At 35.5% G+C, this 15,712-nt stretch overlaps 2 protein-coding genes across 10 annotated transcripts in view; one reads left to right on the forward strand and one right to left on the reverse strand.

Annotated features, from left to right (window-relative positions):
* METAP2 (methionyl aminopeptidase 2) overlaps window positions 1-7,773 on the forward strand; it is a 29,059-nt gene extending 21,286 nt beyond the window's left edge. For all 3 annotated transcript variants that reach the window (XM_047867414.1, XM_047867415.1, XM_047867416.1), the window contains 7 exons: window positions 803-964; window positions 1,703-1,884; window positions 2,736-2,830; window positions 3,091-3,187; window positions 5,403-5,506; window positions 6,266-6,381; window positions 7,086-7,773. In XM_047867414.1, the coding sequence (XP_047723370.1) occupies window positions 803-964; window positions 1,703-1,884; window positions 2,736-2,830; window positions 3,091-3,187; window positions 5,403-5,506; window positions 6,266-6,381; window positions 7,086-7,338 (1,009 nt within the window). In that variant the 3' untranslated portion in view covers window positions 7,339-7,773. The remainder of the gene's footprint in view (window positions 1-802; window positions 965-1,702; window positions 1,885-2,735; window positions 2,831-3,090; window positions 3,188-5,402; window positions 5,507-6,265; window positions 6,382-7,085) is intronic.
* Window positions 7,774-9,946: 2,173 nt separating this feature from the next.
* Window positions 9,947-15,712, reverse strand: part of USP44 (ubiquitin specific peptidase 44) — a 52,672-nt gene continuing 46,906 nt past the window's right edge. For 6 of the 7 annotated variants that reach the window (XM_047867407.1, XM_047867408.1, XM_047867411.1 and 3 more), the window contains 2 exons: window positions 12,958-13,163; window positions 10,660-11,804 (listed from right to left, as the gene is read on the reverse strand). In XM_047867407.1, coding sequence (XP_047723363.1) covers window positions 11,605-11,804; window positions 12,958-13,163 — 406 coding nt within the window. In that variant the 3' untranslated portion in view covers window positions 10,660-11,604. Of the gene's footprint in view, window positions 10,140-10,659; window positions 11,805-12,957; window positions 13,164-15,712 lie in introns of those variants that run through there. The other variant, XM_047867413.1, reaches the window with a different exon arrangement.

The raw sequence follows: 15,712 nt of genomic DNA on the forward strand, positions 1-15,712 counted from the left end.
CACCCAGGCGCCCCAATGAAGGCATCGCTTTATACTGAGTATAATTTATACCTCAGTGATCACTGAGTTGTGAACTGTGTATTCAATATTGCCAGTAATGTATGAAAGTTATAAGAACTTTTTAAAAGATTTTCATTTGATAAGTTACTATTTTTGAAAGGTGCTGCTTAAAGGGAGTCAGTGTATCTTCTCATTTCCCAGATACTGAATAAAAAATGTTTGTTATCCCTGGCAGTTTTCAAATATGAGCCATATCCTTGAAGGAGCATCGCCTCTTACATTAGCAAGATCCTGCAAAAGCACATAATATTTTATATTTTGACGAAAGTGTATGTAGATTTCCGGTCAAGTTTTCATATTAGTACTTACCCTGTTGATGAAATTAAACGTTAATTTTTGGTGTGGTCTTTTGAAGTCTCTCAGAGTAACCTTGAGTGGAAGGATAATTTTTTTTCTTCCACTGCTTGGTTTCCAGGACTCTTTTCTGGCTTCTCTGTTTTTTTTTTTTTTTATTTTCCTTTTTGTGTTATTTTTGTGTGGCAAAGTTTTAGTCTCCTTGACTATGAATGAAATTTCACTTGAGGACTTTGAGAGTCTTACAAAAAAGGTTTAACTTGATTTGGCTTGATTGCAAGTGTGTGACAACTCGTATTTCAGAAACTTTGCTGATGTTTAATATAAGAAATTGAATGTGTGACATTTTTATCTAAAATGTCTTATATTAGTGTATTTTTATCTCTCAGCTTTTATGCTTATCTGCTGTTTCTAAAGTGACTAATACTATGCTATACATACTATAAAGGCGAACAGCTGCTTGGAGAACTACAAGTGAAGAAAAGAAAGCATTAGATCAAGCTAGTGAAGAGATTTGGAATGATTTTCGAGAAGCTGCAGAAGCACATCGACAAGTTAGAAAATATGTTATGAGCTGGATCAAGCCTGGGATGACAATGATAGAAATCTGGTAAAAGGAATATATTTTTGTAAGAATGTGATAAAAAAAAATTTTTTTTTAAGTGCTAACTCTCCAGTTGTAATGTTTGGCTTTCTTACTACTTTGCTTAAACTTGAAGTGAGGGTTCTAGAAATATGAGTTCTTATACTGTAAATGTAATGAGGAAACCATAAGAGGACATTTATACCTCAACAACCCTATTTTGTACTTTGTACACTTATATGTGCAGATGCACACATTACTCTGATTCTTACTTTCTGTGTGGAAGTCTATTACTTCACTAACAATTTGTATTAAAATTATTGGTCACAAAACAGTTACAATGCAATGAAGAAACCAATAAAAGTACTTTGTCTCTAGTTTTCCTTTCGAGTAGTAATTAGCTATAAAAGGCAACAGTTCTCTAATTCAGACAGTTTTTTAAATGTGCAACATTGAGCAAATAAAATGTAATCAACATTTATATTAGTCTGAGTGGAGAATCTCACTTCCTAGTAACTATTTAAAAGTGGATTGTGTGGTTCTGTTTCTCCAGATTTCTAGTGGAATTGAATTTTTTTAATCTTCTATCTTTTAGAAATGAGCTACTATTTTCATAGCATCAGAGAACTATTAGTCATTCACATCCAGGAATTGTTCAGATCTTTCCCAGAAAGTAACTTAAGAGTTTTAGTAAATTCTCTGGACCTGATGACCTTTAAGGTATATAAAGATAAAAATGTAAATAATTTTTTTTTTTTTAAATAGTGAAAAGTTGGAAGACTGTTCACGAAAGCTAATTAAAGAGAATGGATTAAATGCAGGCCTGGCATTTCCTACTGGGTGTTCTCTAAATAACTGTGCTGCCCATTATACTCCAAATGCTGGTGACACAACAGTATTACAGTATGATGACATCTGTAAGATAGACTTTGGAACACATATAAGTGGTGAGTTTTTGGAAATAATCCCCCCCCCCCCTCCAGAAAAAAGTAGTCTTCTCTCTGTTAGATGGGGCTCAGGTACTTGAACTCCCTAATTTTCTTCTTTATGCCTCACTTTTCAGTAGAGTTGTGTTGAGCCAGTTTTTGAGATTTACTTTTAAGTATCCTACTACATGGAGTATAATGCAAACCATTGGGTAATTGAGGTTTATAACTCTTTGTATCAAGGTGAGAAGAAATTAATCTTGTTTATCTATTCATGTTGTTTCAGAAATTTATCTGTTAATAAGAACAACAAACATTTACTTAGAACATTTAAGTTTACCAACCTTTATACACTTGCTAGCTTTTCTAAATTCTGCCCCCAAACCTTGTTGGGTGAGTACCTTTTATCTCACTTAGGTGAGAAAATAAAGTTCAGATAAAGAAAATAAAATTCAGATAAAGTACTTACCTGAGGTTTTGCTAAATTGCAGCAGCTGCACTGATTGGTGTCTGTAGACCTTTACATTTTCTCTGCCCACATTACTGTTCCTTAGTCCCCAGGTTTTTCTTTTTTTGATTTGTTTCTGTTTATATTTTTGCTTATCCACCTAGGTTAGTACTATATTGGTGCTATCTTGAAATGTTATATACTGACCCTGGAATTAGTCTTTGCATTCTGAAACTTTTATATAACTTATTTGTACTTTTTTTCACTTTGATTTTGAATGCTGTGTGGGTACTTGGACTGCTCCCTTCATTTGAGCCCATCGTTTTATTTGCATGTTAACTAGGCAGATTAATAGAATAGATGCAATAAAGTAGACAAATTGACTAGCTGATACATCAACTTAAAGAAGAATTTTCTCTTTCAGGTAGGATTATTGACTGTGCTTTTACTGTTACTTTTAATCCCAAATATGATACATTATTAAAAGCTGTAAAAGATGCCACTAACACTGGAATAAAGGTATGTGAACTGGAAGCACAATTTCATTCAATGTATTTTGAGCATTTTATAGCCTGTTGAAGGTCTTTGGATTATGTAAGACTGGTCCACTGCCCTTAGGATTTTAAGTGGACAATTCTAGTATAATATACCAAGGTTTTATAAAGGAAGTTATAATATACAAAGCAGTTTATCTAATTGTCCTTTATTTTAGAATACTTATAAATTGTAATAAAATTATGCATTTTGAGTAACAACTATATATATCATTTTGTTTTTAGTGTGCTGGAATTGATGTCCGTCTGTGTGATGTTGGTGAGGCCATCCAAGAAGTTATGGAATCCTATGAGGTTGAAATAGATGGGAAGACATATCAAGGTATGTTTTTAAAAAATGAATATTATTTTGAAATGCATGTGACCTCTTGCAGAATTAATTTTACAAAGTAGTGTTGAGTGCTTTCTTTATCTCCTGGGAATATAAAGAGGGAAAACGGAGGGAAAATAACTTCATCTTATTAGGAAAACTGTGGTCACTAGGTGGGAACTCTTGCCGAGCTGCGGTGGTAGCTGATAAGATACCCAGGGATTTATCTGAGAATGGCCAAAATGTAGACTTGGTTTTCTGTGACTAAGTCAAATTGAGGCTTAAAAAGAAGCCAGGGACTCATTCCATTGATGAGCCCTTCACCTTTTTTTTTTAAGTTGAGTTCAGAATTTAGAGCCCAGTTAATTCCTTGTGTGTTTTTTCTTTAATCTTTATTCCCTTTGCCTCTTGGTCTTTCCCAGCCACTGCCTTAGGTACACCATCCCAGAGTCACCTGTGCTTTGTGCTGCTTTCCCAGCTCTCAGGGTCTAACCACTGTCCTCCTTCCTGATCTGTGCTCACTGCTCTCTGTAACTACTGTTCTAATAACTTTTTAATTTTATTTTTATTTATTTTTATTTTTTAGTGAGTATATTTATTCTAATAACTTTCTTAAGGAGTGTTTCCCACATTTCCTTTAACCAAATCCTGTCTCTCCCTTGTAGTCATCTGAGCAGGGACATTCATACCTCCTTGACCTCTGTAAATTCACATGATTTATTTAGCATTCTTTGCCTGACCTTGTTGATACTGATAGACTACTGTGTTTCTACCAACTGCAGAAGGTATTCTTCCTCTGCAACCTGATGGTGTATGTCCTTGTTGCTCACAAATCCGTAATCCTGTAAACATCAGTGCAAATAAATCATTTGTACAGTACAATCAATATAATTGTTGTTGTTTCATTGTTGTAGAGTTGAAAAAACCTTGCTACCTAATTCTGCCTTAAAAGAAAGACAACTTGTACTGGAATTCTAGCACTGCAGAGATAGATTTTTTTAAACCATTTTTATTGTGGAATATCACTGAAAATACATGCAACACAAAAATTCAGTTAAACAATTGTAAAAGTTATGTAATTTTATCCCTTGAGAAATAGAATATTGTCAGCATTCCAAAAGCCCTTCAATTCTGTATACTCTTTTGAATTACAGCAGTCTTCCTCTAGCAAACCACAGTCTTGAGTGCTAAAGTATTTACATTTGCTTTTCTTTATATCTTTAGTGTCTATGCATCCTTAAACAACAGTATATTTGTCCTTAACTTTTACATATATAATAATAAAACAACATGTATATAATTGTGCCTGTTGTTCTTTTTTCTTTAGGTTTTATTTTGTTGTTCAGTGTATCCCCAACCTTTCATTTTTATTGTTGAGTAGTATTCCATTGTGTGAATATACCACAATTTGTTCTGTAATTGGTCTCAAGACCTTGGAGTTGTTTGGATTTTCCTTATTAACATTTGGAATGTGCTATAATTGTAAAATTTAAGATAGGGAGGTGTGTGGATTCCATTATGTAGGCCAAAGCTTTCTGGATTTTTCTACACCCTGGTGGCAGTCCTGCTAGATTCATTTTGTGTCCTGGGATCTTCAAGCCCTAGGACTGGAAGTCCAACCCCCCCCTTTGTCAACTGAAGACAAAACTGTATGAGTTGGTTTGTGAAAAAAATAAAAAAATGTATGGTTTTACATCCTATCATTTTGACACAGTATCCACATTTTCACATTACCTTTTGGTCCATAACTGTAAAAATATTTTTTGTTTGTAATCACTGTGTACATGACATGTACTGTGTAATATAACTTTATATTAACAGTACCTCCTTAAGGGCACTTGGCTGGCTCAGTCCATGGAGTGTGTGACTTTATCTCAAGGTTGTGGGTTTGAACCCCATGTTCGGTGTAGAGATTAAATAAAAAAAAAAAAAGTTAAAAACGAATGAAAAACAATACCTCCTTAGATGACCCCCCCATTGTTACCTCATCACATAGTTTTTTCTTTTCCCATCATCCCCCTTTACTCCCTTCTAGTTTTTAGTAAATTGCAATTAACATGTTTTCTATATTCTGCTAGTTTTCCAGTTTGTATTTAACTATGTCAATGCGAGGTTATTTAGTAGTGCCGTATCGTTTTTAAACCAATGCTTGAACTCTGTGCCAGAAAGCCAAGAGATCTGTTTGTGCTTCTGGAAACCTTGAATAACTGTTTTCCTATTATGCCAGTGAAACCAATCCGTAACCTAAACGGACATTCAATTGGGCCGTATAGAATACATGCTGGGAAAACAGTGCCCATCGTGAAAGGAGGAGAGGCTACAAGAATGGAGGTATGTATGCCATACATACAAAGTGTTTATTGTGAAGCATTCTGATTTTTTTTTTTCCCTAAACTAAAGTTAGTGATAGTTGAGTATATAGTATGTTGAGCAAAATTAACTTGCCATCTTTACTGGTCTGTGTGAGTATGCAAATTGTGTCTGGTCAGGCCAGGGCTCAGTCAGCTATGGAAGTTGGGTATATCAGAGGATTGTTCATTCAACACTTAATGAGTATTTACTAAGCATCTCTGAGATGCCAGTCTCTTTAGTAGTCACTGAGGATGTAGTAGTGAACAAAATAAAATTCCCTGCCTGTATAAAGCCTACATTCCAATAGGAGGACATAGACCAAAAAGTGCTAAGGAGATAAAGCAAGGAAGGGTGGATGACTACCAGGGGGTTATTTCATGTTGTTTCTTTTTTTTTTTTTTAATTTTTTTTTTTTTTCAACGTTTATTTATTTTTGGGACAGAGAGAGACAGAGCATGAACGGGCAAGGGGCAGAGAGAGAGGGAGACACAGAATCGGAAACAGGCTCCAGGCTCTGAGCCATCAGCCCAGAGCCTGACGCGGGGCTCGAACTCACGGACCTGTGAGATCGTGACCTGGCTGAAGTCGGACGCTTAACCGACTGCGCCACCCAGGCGCCCCTATTTCATGTTGTTTCTTATATGAAGTAAATAATAACCTCAGCCTGAAGTTAACAAATGGCAATTTTAATTGGCTCTGAATTTTTCTTCTCTCCCCTTGACCTTACATATTCTTTAGGAAGGAGAAGTGTATGCCATTGAAACCTTTGGAAGCACAGGAAAAGGCGTTGTTCATGATGATATGGAATGTTCACATTATATGAAAAATTTTGATGTTGGACATGTGCCAATAAGGTGAGAGACTGTTGTTTTTATAGGGGTATTAAGCTTCTTTTCCCAGTTAGTAGCATTTTTAAAAATGTGACAAACATTCACAGTGGTATATTCATTAATGTACAGTTCTATAGCCTACCAGTAAGCTGTGTGGATTTTTATAATACAGCAAGGAAATTGGCCTGTTAAAAATCTTAACTGAGATGAAAATGATATAGGCAAGTATTCTCTTCAGATCCAGTTTCTAATAATTGTTAATACTTTCAGAGAGAATCATTTTGCTGGCATTTCTAGGTTTTTGTTCTTAATATTTTCCTATTGATAAACTTTCTATTTTTACCTTTTTTTCCCCCTTAAACTTTTTGGAGAAGATGGTTGAAGGATGGATTTATACCTCCTTTATGTGCAGGTCTTTCAGCTTGGTGCACAAAAAAGGAAATTACCACCATAATACTGTTGATGAGTCTCTACTGGGAATTTAACACACATATGTAGACACATAAATAAATACGTAAGATAGTCTTCAGGTGGTCTCCCATTCAGCTGCCATCTATAATTAGGTATGGGCTGTTACACATTCTGACTTTTGAATGTTGAAAGAGACAAAAAATTTTTTGAAGTTAATTACCAAGTAAAACCACAGCTACCATATGAGTTTTCCTTAATGGGGAAAATGAGTTGGTAACTTTTTAGCCACCTGTTAATTTTGGATTTTCTCCTCTTAGGCTTCCAAGAACAAAACACTTGTTAAATGTCATCAATGAAAACTTTGGCACCCTTGCCTTCTGCCGCAGATGGCTGGATCGCTTGGGAGAAAGTAAATACTTGATGGCTCTGAAGAATCTGTGTGACTTGGGCATTGTAGATCCATATCCACCATTATGTGACATTAAAGGATCATATACAGCACAGTTTGAACATACCATACTGTTGCGTCCAACGTGTAAAGAAGTTGTCAGCAGAGGAGATGACTATTAAACTTAGTCCAAAGCCGCCTCAACATCTTTTATTTTCTAAGCTTTGTTGGAGTACATTATACCACAATTAATTTGCAACATGTTTGTCTGTTTAACAGTGGACCCATGTAATGCTTTTATCCATGTTTAAAAAGGAAGGACTTTGATCAAATGCAAACCATCTAATGTAATTAGCCAAGGAAAAAGCTTTCAGGACTTTCAAATGTTAACTGTTTTTCCCATCTAGGAAATGCTATAAAGCTCAAATTAGTTAGGAATGACTTACACATTTTTTGTTTTAAACACCTAAGAGATGCTTTTCAGATATTTATATTGCCATATTCTTAATTGAATGCTTTGAATGACTACATCCAATTCTGCACCTATACCCTCTGGTATTGCTTTTTAACCTTCCTGGAATCCATTTTCTAAAAAATAAAGACATTTTCAGATCTGAGAGCTACATTTCAATGTCTGTGGTTATAATTCTGCACAGGAAATAGCTGAACTTAACGTAGGGAAATGTAGAGCCGTTTATCTGGATTGTAGACCTCTACACTGAAACTTTTCTTCTGACATAATGGCTAAAACAAGATCTACACATGCATAATGTGGGAAAATCTTCACAAATTAATATAAAGCTTTAGGAAAGGTTTGCCTTTATTTTCTTTTTAGAACCATATTAGTCTTTGCCTTTCATTTTTTTCCCATGACATTATGAAGATTAATTGAAACATGACCTGGTAGATACATTGTACCAACTTGAAACCTTGATTTAGTAAAATCTCAACATTTAGATCCTTTATCCAGTGGTAGTTTTTATCAGGAAATGTATTCAGCTTGCTCAATAAACCAAAAGGGCATTTAAAACTACAAATACTAGAACAGGAAAACTTCCCATACTTGGATCTTGCTATAGTTAGAAAAGTTAAATTGAACTATTAGGCTTTTCCATTAATGAATCAAATTCACCCTGCCCCTTGACTGGCTTGAATTAAAAACTAGTGGCATTTCAGTTACACTAATTATGGCAGCTAAGTGCGTAAGTTGAATGTAAGATACCTAATATTTACTTGTTTAAACTGAGTCCCACTACAGATTCTTGAACAAATTGCCTGAATTCTTTGTAACCGATTTGTTGGGAATGTTCCAACACAATTTCAAAATTGTTTATGTACCAAGGTAAAGCCTTAATTTGTATATGCTTTAGCACAATAAGATTCACTGCCTCTGGGATGCTGTTTAGTTTGTATTTTGTTTAATGTTTTTCTTATAGGAAGAAAAACTGGATTTCTGTACTTAGATCATTTATTATATATATAGCATTAGAGCTATAAATGTTGTCTTGTGGGGTAAACAATCTAGTTTTCAGTTATATGAGCCATGTTTATTATGGTGCTAATGTTCAATAGCTACTTTCAAATTATTTTCTCCAGTTTCTGTGATGTGCTAGTGGCAGAGCTCACAAGCTCATGCTTAGACATGTTATAGGGCTTGGGCCCTCCAGCTAGTTCTCTTGGGGTTCTGAGTCCATACTACTTTGATGTGTTTTGGTGGGAGATATAAAGTATCTCAATTTCTATGCTCAAGAGTTTTATAATATGCCCTGTGAATGAAGAATATTGGAGCATTATAAGACCTCTCTTTAGCAGTAGGGATCTCAAACCAGTTATGACCTCCAAGCTCTCTTCCTAGTAACTCTTGTGAGCAGTAGCATCGCTGCATGCCCCTGGAATAGCTGGAAGAAATATGATCTTGTAAATAGGAAAGCTGTCACTTAAAAACATTGTATTGTTTACCTACTAGCCATGTATCTCTTGAAATCATTTTGTTATGTTTACAATGATGTACCTTATTAGTAACAAATTACTAGTTGATGTTTAACAAATAGTGCCTTTAGTAAATTATTTTACAACCAAAACATGTTGTTTTTTGTTAGATCAACTTAGCCGAATGTAGAAGTCTACACTAAGATGTACAATAAGAAATTTAAGTTTCTGTTCATTGGCTAGGTTTTGGTTTTGTAAATTTAATACATCTTTTTATATCCATTTTAGGTTTGTAGCAAAATTGAGCATCAAGTACAGGATTCCCATATACCCCCTTGACCTTACACACACAGTCTTCCCCCTAGGTTTTAGTTTTGAGGGATTAAAAAGTAAAAGGGTCAGGGCGCCTGGGTGGCTCAGTCGGTTGAGCGTCTGACTTCGGCTCAGGTCATTATCTCACAGTCCGTGAGTTCGAGCCCCACGTCGGGCTCTGTGCTGACAGCTCAGAGCCCAGAGCCTGGAGCCTGTTTCAGATTCTGTATCTCCATCTCTCTCTGAACCTCCCCCGTTCATGCTCGCTCGCTCTGTCTCAAAAATCAATAAAGGTTAAAAAAAAAAAAAAAAAAAAAAGCTATGTGCATACATATAGGTGTGTATACCTTTAAAAAAAAAGTAAAAGGGTAAGTCTCTTTCTCATCTATTTTTATATTGAAATAAGTACTGAAACATCTATACCATTACAAACAGCAGATCTTCCAGAGTTGTCTTTAAATTATCTCCCTAAAACCAGGTGCTAAAGTGTATAGCAGTTTACCCAAGTATAAAGTAATCCTTGAAATTAAAAAAGGCTAGACTCAGGTATCTTGACCACATAAATCTTTAATGAGGTATAATTACGTTAACAGTTGAGGTAACGACTTGCATAGGTAATTAAGTGAAAGATTTTAAACTTTAGCCATTTAATACTCAGGCTGTATTTTGGCATAAATGACTTGTCTGTTCAGTGATAAATTCTCATTGCACTTCATCATCAGCTGCCCCAGCAACTTGCTCTCTGAAATTTAAGGAAAATTTGCTAATAGAGGTCCTTTTCAAGCTTATACTTAATAGATGAACACTGGCAAAAAACAGCATTCTATAGGGTATTATCTTTCATGAAGATTTCAACCTACAAGCAAACCTAAAAAGAATAAATGATCTTCCAGTGGTTAACACTGAGCTAAGATGTGAAATAGCTGATCTATAGAGGTTAGTGGATGATAAATTAGCAGCAGTAGGAATTTAAAGAGATCTAGTAAGATTATTTGGGAAGAGCAAAGAGTATTTCATAACATATTTATAATAAAATGGAAGTTTAGTTTTTTTAAAAGGGCCAAGTATTTGAACATCTGAGGTTCCTAGTCTTCACATAATCGGAGCAAGAGTGAGTAATCCAAGCCTATTTAGAAAATGAGATTTAGAAAAATTATTTTAAAAAAATGAGATGCTGAATATATTGCCCAGTTGCCAATTTTGAACAATTATCTTCTCTGTCCTAAGCAATTTTTTCTCTTCAAGAAGACTTATTTTTTTTCCTTTAAAAATCTCAAGATATGATACAGTACAAAGCTTTTAAGAGATCTAATGTTAAACATACAAAAAAACCTCATATCCAAGTTAAACTGCACTTGCTTACCATAATACACTGCTGAATTCAGATTTTTGATAAGACTGCTTTATTACAATCTGGACAAACCTGTTTGCTGCCAAACAAATCATTATAAGTCTGAGCCATCATTGTTTTCATGTCCACAGTACTGAAGTAATTTAAATATACTATTTATAAAGCTGTCATTTTCATTTGTATGAAGTTTGACTATGCCAAATAAAGAACAATTATTAAAACTGAATACATTTTTGAAAAAAATGAAGTTCCTTTAACCAAAGGAATGTTTGTTCTGAGTCCTGTAACACACAAAGCCTCAGGAGTATCAATTAGTGTGACTGATGAGTATTTAGGTAATACCTTGGTATTTCACAGTGAATGTAGTAGTTTAACTGCCTTCAAGGGGCAAAGGTAACTTCACTATGCAAATGGCCTGAAAGAAATTTTTTCTTTTTTGGTAATATCATTAGTGAAGACTATCTAATTTCCACCTAATAAGAATTTGTATAGAAAATACCTACAAAAGCTAAATAAAAGTATAAAATGATGCCACCTGAACTTCAGTAAAAGATTGCACAAATTCATGATCTGAGCCAATTAAGACATGAAAATATAAAAGAAGTAATGCCAGTATGAAGTAAACACTGAAAGTTTAAAACTCCCAAGTACTTGAGAAAAGTTTAGTTACCTGCTGTCATTGATATACATGTTTATGCTAATTTTGTCTCTGTAAAAACAGTTTTGTTGTGGATACAAAATGTGTAAACTGTGCACTGATTCCTAAGTAAAAAATTAAAACAATGAAGCTCAAAATTGTAAGCCCTTTTAAAAAGTATATATAAAATCACAAGAAGAAAGCCCCACTGTCTTTGGATCAGCTAAGGATTTCATTAGAAGAGGTATCAGCTTCTTCATTGGGATGTTGGCTACCAGACAGGAGTTCTGGAGGCAAGAGTTTAGAATGTCCGTTCTCAGTAACTCGCTGGGTATAAAACAAGATATAAGCTTGGGCCTTGCATACTTCATCCATAGTGCACATGCTTAGCTTGGAATCATTGCAGTGTACCCAGAACCCTAGAGTGAAGCACAGAAATATACCTTAATGTTTATAAAGGAATTTTAGAAGTTTCTAGTATAAATTAAAATGGATTTAAAGGTATTAGTTTCAGTAAGAGTTAAAGTTTCTTTGAAGGGAAAATAATTAGCCAACTCCTTTCTTTTAAATAGTCTGGGCAGTATGTTACTCTGGATTTATCTACCTTTATTCTACAAGTAGTTTTAAGTTAAAGAATCTGATTAGTTCACCTGACACAATCTTTAATTCCAGGTATCATTTTACCAGTTAATGCTTTTGCTACTAGTCATACTGTAAAGCAAACAGTGTACAACTCGCTCTTGGTAGTTTATTGTTAAATTAATTGCCTTCGTGGATTATGTGGGCTTTCTGTCCACACGTCTTTTGTGTTTATTTTGTGTAGGGTGAAGGGAAATGGTATGAGTGCGGAGGCTCAGTCTTCGTTCAATAGTAGGTAAGGAAGGGAAATAAAAAAACCCTAAGTCACTTGTTACCTATGAAGACTGTCCTTGAGGGTCAATGGAGGCAGTAAATTAAAGTGAGTTTTGTTAAAACCTAAACTCAGACTTTATTCTAAGTATCTGTGATCCCAGTTTATTAGATGGTCTGTTCTCTAGCAAAATTAACTAGATGAAACCAGTAAACAGAGGACTTGCCCTTAGAAATATGCCTGTAATAAAAGATAGCACTAGGGTGTCTGGGTGGCTCAGTTGGTTAAGTGTCCGATTTCGGCTCAGGTCATGATCCCACAGTTCGTGAGTTCAAGCTCTGTGCTGACAATTGGGAGCCTGGAGCCTGCTTTGGATTCTGTGTCTTTGTCTCTGCCCTCCCCCCACTAGTGCGCGCTCTCTCTCTCTCTCTCTCTCTCTCTCTCTCTCTCTCTCTCATAAATAAACATGAAAAAAATTATATTAAAAAAGATAGCACTGAATTAATGCAACCATTCTTACTATCTTATTGCTACAGGCTTTGAAAGTCAAAACAAACTCTCAGTTTTTTTATGAACTATAGAAGTATTCTTGAAAGAAAACAAAAGGTCAAGTGGCTTCACTTAAGATGATTTAGTGGTCAATTTAGAAATTGTAAAGCCTAAACTCCAGCTTCCAAATTTGACCCAAGATAAAATACTTTTCCCCATCTACCCATCTATACCTCCTTCAGAATTATAGCAGTAGGCAGTGTAGTGTCCTGAGCCAAATCCTTTCCCATGGTGCATTACTACAGCAGATAAGTCATAGATAAAACATTCTGGTCTGAGGGATTTCAGGGATTCCCTGCAGCAATAAGGCTCCATGTTTAAGATTTCTTCAAAGCCAACATGAACACCAATTTTCTCTCGGTTATTACGTCCTGACCACCTGTGAACAAACCAGGGTAAAATTACTTAAAAAAAAAAAATCAATGGAATATAAACATGTGCCAGGTTCAGACAGTCATAATAATAGGTCTCAGTATAGAATACAAAGTATCATATTAAAATAATGTAAATATAAAATCCCTTCAATGCTGAAGGTGGCTATAAATGGAAGAATTTAGGCTTATTAAACAGGTCTAGTCAGGTTTTAAAGTATTTGCCTTCTGTAGTTAGATGATAATATAGGAAGAAAATTAATATAGGAAGGAAATTACGGCCCTATGGCAGTTTCCCCCTTCTAATGGATTAATTTAAAGTACCAAAGGGTTTTTAAATTTTTATTTATTTTTTTTAGAGATTGTATTTATTTTTCATTAAAAAAATCTTTTAAAGGTTTATTTATTTATTTTGAAAGAGACTTACAGAGTGCGAGTGGGGTAGGGGCAGAGAAGGGGAGAAACGAATTCTAAGCAGGCTCCGCACTGTCAGCACAGAGCCTGACACGGGGCTGGAACCCACAAACCTAGGATCATGACCTGAGCTGAAATTAAGAGTCGGATGCTCAACTGACTGAGCCACCCAGGCACCCCTAAAGATTTTAAATAATCTCTACACCCAACATAGGACTTGAGCTCACAACCCCAAGACCAAGAGTTGTAGGCTCCACCAACTGACCAGCCAGGTGCCCACTGAAAGGTTTTCAATTCTCTGTTGCCTTGTCACACCATAAGGGAGATACCCCAGAAGCTAGAGTTTGTACTTGGGAAACATACTCTGGATCCTTCTTGGCCAGATGTGGAGAAAAAAACAGAACAAAACCTCTAATTCCTCAGAACACTTCAGAGCTCTTCAAAAAAAAAAAAAAAAAAAAGTAAATCAGCAAAATACTCATTAGGGATAGAACTCTAATAGTGCCTCTATACTGTCATTTTCCCAGCCTGTTGGTCATCCTTCTTGGTACTAGATCAAAACATGGCAAACAACGTTTTTATCATACACAGAGTATGAGCTGGTGCTACAAGGGAAAATAATGTAATACATGGTTGTTCTTAGAAGGGATTATAATGCAGCTTGGGGTACTGTGGTGCAGAGACAAAAGACAGCCATTGATGAAAATATAATAGCATTAAAGTACTAAAACATGAAGTTATGATAGATAAAAATAAGTAGACCAAGGAGAAAGGAATATAGATAGGTTTTGTGAAGTCAAAATATGTGAAGATGCTATCAGTACGATATAAACTGGTATGGAACTAAAGGTGAGACTTGCAAATTAAATGGACTAAGACTCATATCCCAATCCTTCCCCATGAAATGTATGAAAAATCCTACATCCAGTGCACCTTTAGTCAGGATGGAAGACCAAGCACGTTAAAAAAAAAAAAGGGACTTGCTTAACGTAAGTACCTATAATTCTTATCATTCACAAGTTTATATTTTATTTAACCATAAAATTCAAACCTTATATTATTTAATAATGCTCAATAAACACTTGTATGCCATCTAAATAGACAATTGATTCCTGTTGATAAGTTTGGCACCCAGTTTTTTTCTGCTGATACAGTAAAATGTGGGTGCCTGGGTGGCTCAGTGGGTTGTGTCCAACTCTTGATTTCAGCTTAGATCATGATTTTTTTTTAAATTTTTTAATGATTATTTATTTTTGAGAGAGACAGAGCACAAGTGGGGGAGGGGCAGAGACAGAGGGAGACACAGAATCGGAAGCAGGCTCCAGGCTCTGAGCTGTCAGCACAGAGCCCGACGTGGGGCTTGAACTCACAAACCATGAGATCATGACCTGAGCTGAAGTCGGACACTCAACTGACTGAGTCACCCAGGCGCCCCTCAGATCATGATCTTGAGGTTTGTGAGTTTGAACCCTGTTTTGGGCTCTGCACTGACAGTGCGGAGCCTGCTTGGGATTCTCTCTCACTCTCTCTCTGTCCCACTCATGCTCTCTCTCAAAATAAATAAAACACACACACACACAAAAGAAATACAGTAAAATGATAACAAGATAACACTATACCCTAAGTGCACAGTGGTTTACTTCAAAGAGAAGGGAGAGAATAGACTGGGAGACACACGTGGGGAGCTTTTACGGTACTAGAAATGTTCCATTTCTTATGCTTTTCAGAGGCTCCTGTATGCCCCTCTCCAATCCCATTCTCCCCTTTATCTTTTATATATCCTATATATTTTATACACTGGCAAATCTTCATTCAAAGATGAAGAAAAAGGAGAAAGACAAAGTGGTAAAGGCACCATAAACAAAATCTCTGAATCAGAAATAAATATGGCATGAAGGGTCAAAAATGTTTTGGGCAGAAGATGGAAAGGGAGTCAAACAGGTTTAACTCTAAGGAAAGCTTCAAATACCAGGTTAAAGCAGCAATTATGAAGAACAGGAAGTTCTTTAACAGTTTACAGTGGCCGATTCAGTACCAATTTATGTAACCAAAATTTGAGTCCTTTCAGGTTTTTCTTTACAAAATCTCATTTATGTTCTTACCTCTCCATGCTCCCTGGCCCTGGAATACAACATTAACCTCC

The sequence above is a fragment of the Prionailurus viverrinus genome, chromosome B4 (assembly GCF_022837055.1).
Source record: "Prionailurus viverrinus isolate Anna chromosome B4, UM_Priviv_1.0, whole genome shotgun sequence".
NCBI classification, from domain to species: Eukaryota; Metazoa; Chordata; class Mammalia; order Carnivora; family Felidae; genus Prionailurus; species Prionailurus viverrinus.